This window comes from Aptenodytes forsteri, unplaced genomic scaffold, assembly GCF_000699145.1.
Source record: "Aptenodytes forsteri isolate BGI_AS27 unplaced genomic scaffold, ASM69914v1 Scaffold295, whole genome shotgun sequence".
In the NCBI taxonomy this organism is placed as follows: Eukaryota; Metazoa; Chordata; class Aves; order Sphenisciformes; family Spheniscidae; genus Aptenodytes; species Aptenodytes forsteri.
In genome coordinates, this window is record NW_008795861.1 from 37,506 (window position 1) to 37,717 (window position 212).

The 212-nt window shown below is 67.0% G+C and overlaps 1 protein-coding gene across 1 annotated transcript in view; it reads right to left on the bottom strand.

Moving 5' to 3' along the window:
- Positions 1 to 212, bottom strand: part of E2F1 (E2F transcription factor 1) — a 4,632-nt gene that overhangs the window by 2,592 nt on the left and 1,828 nt on the right. The window contains 1 exon segment of the mRNA XM_009284016.1: positions 66 to 156. Within this exon segment, the coding sequence (XP_009282291.1) occupies positions 66 to 156 (91 nt within the window).

Sequence of the window (212 nt, forward strand, 5' to 3'; positions counted from 1 at the left end):
ATGGCTGGCTCTGCTTGAACCCCCTCTCTGGGCAGGGCTGGGTCGGGGGGGAGCAGGGCTGGTACCTTTAGCGGGGTTCCTGGCCTTGCCCCGGCCCACCGGCAGGCTCTCTGCTATGTACTGGTGATCTGTCTCCAAGTTCAGCTTCCTCTTCACCTGCAAGGCACGGAGCTCCTCAGAGGGACGGCCACCCCCGCGGCCCCACTGCCCCC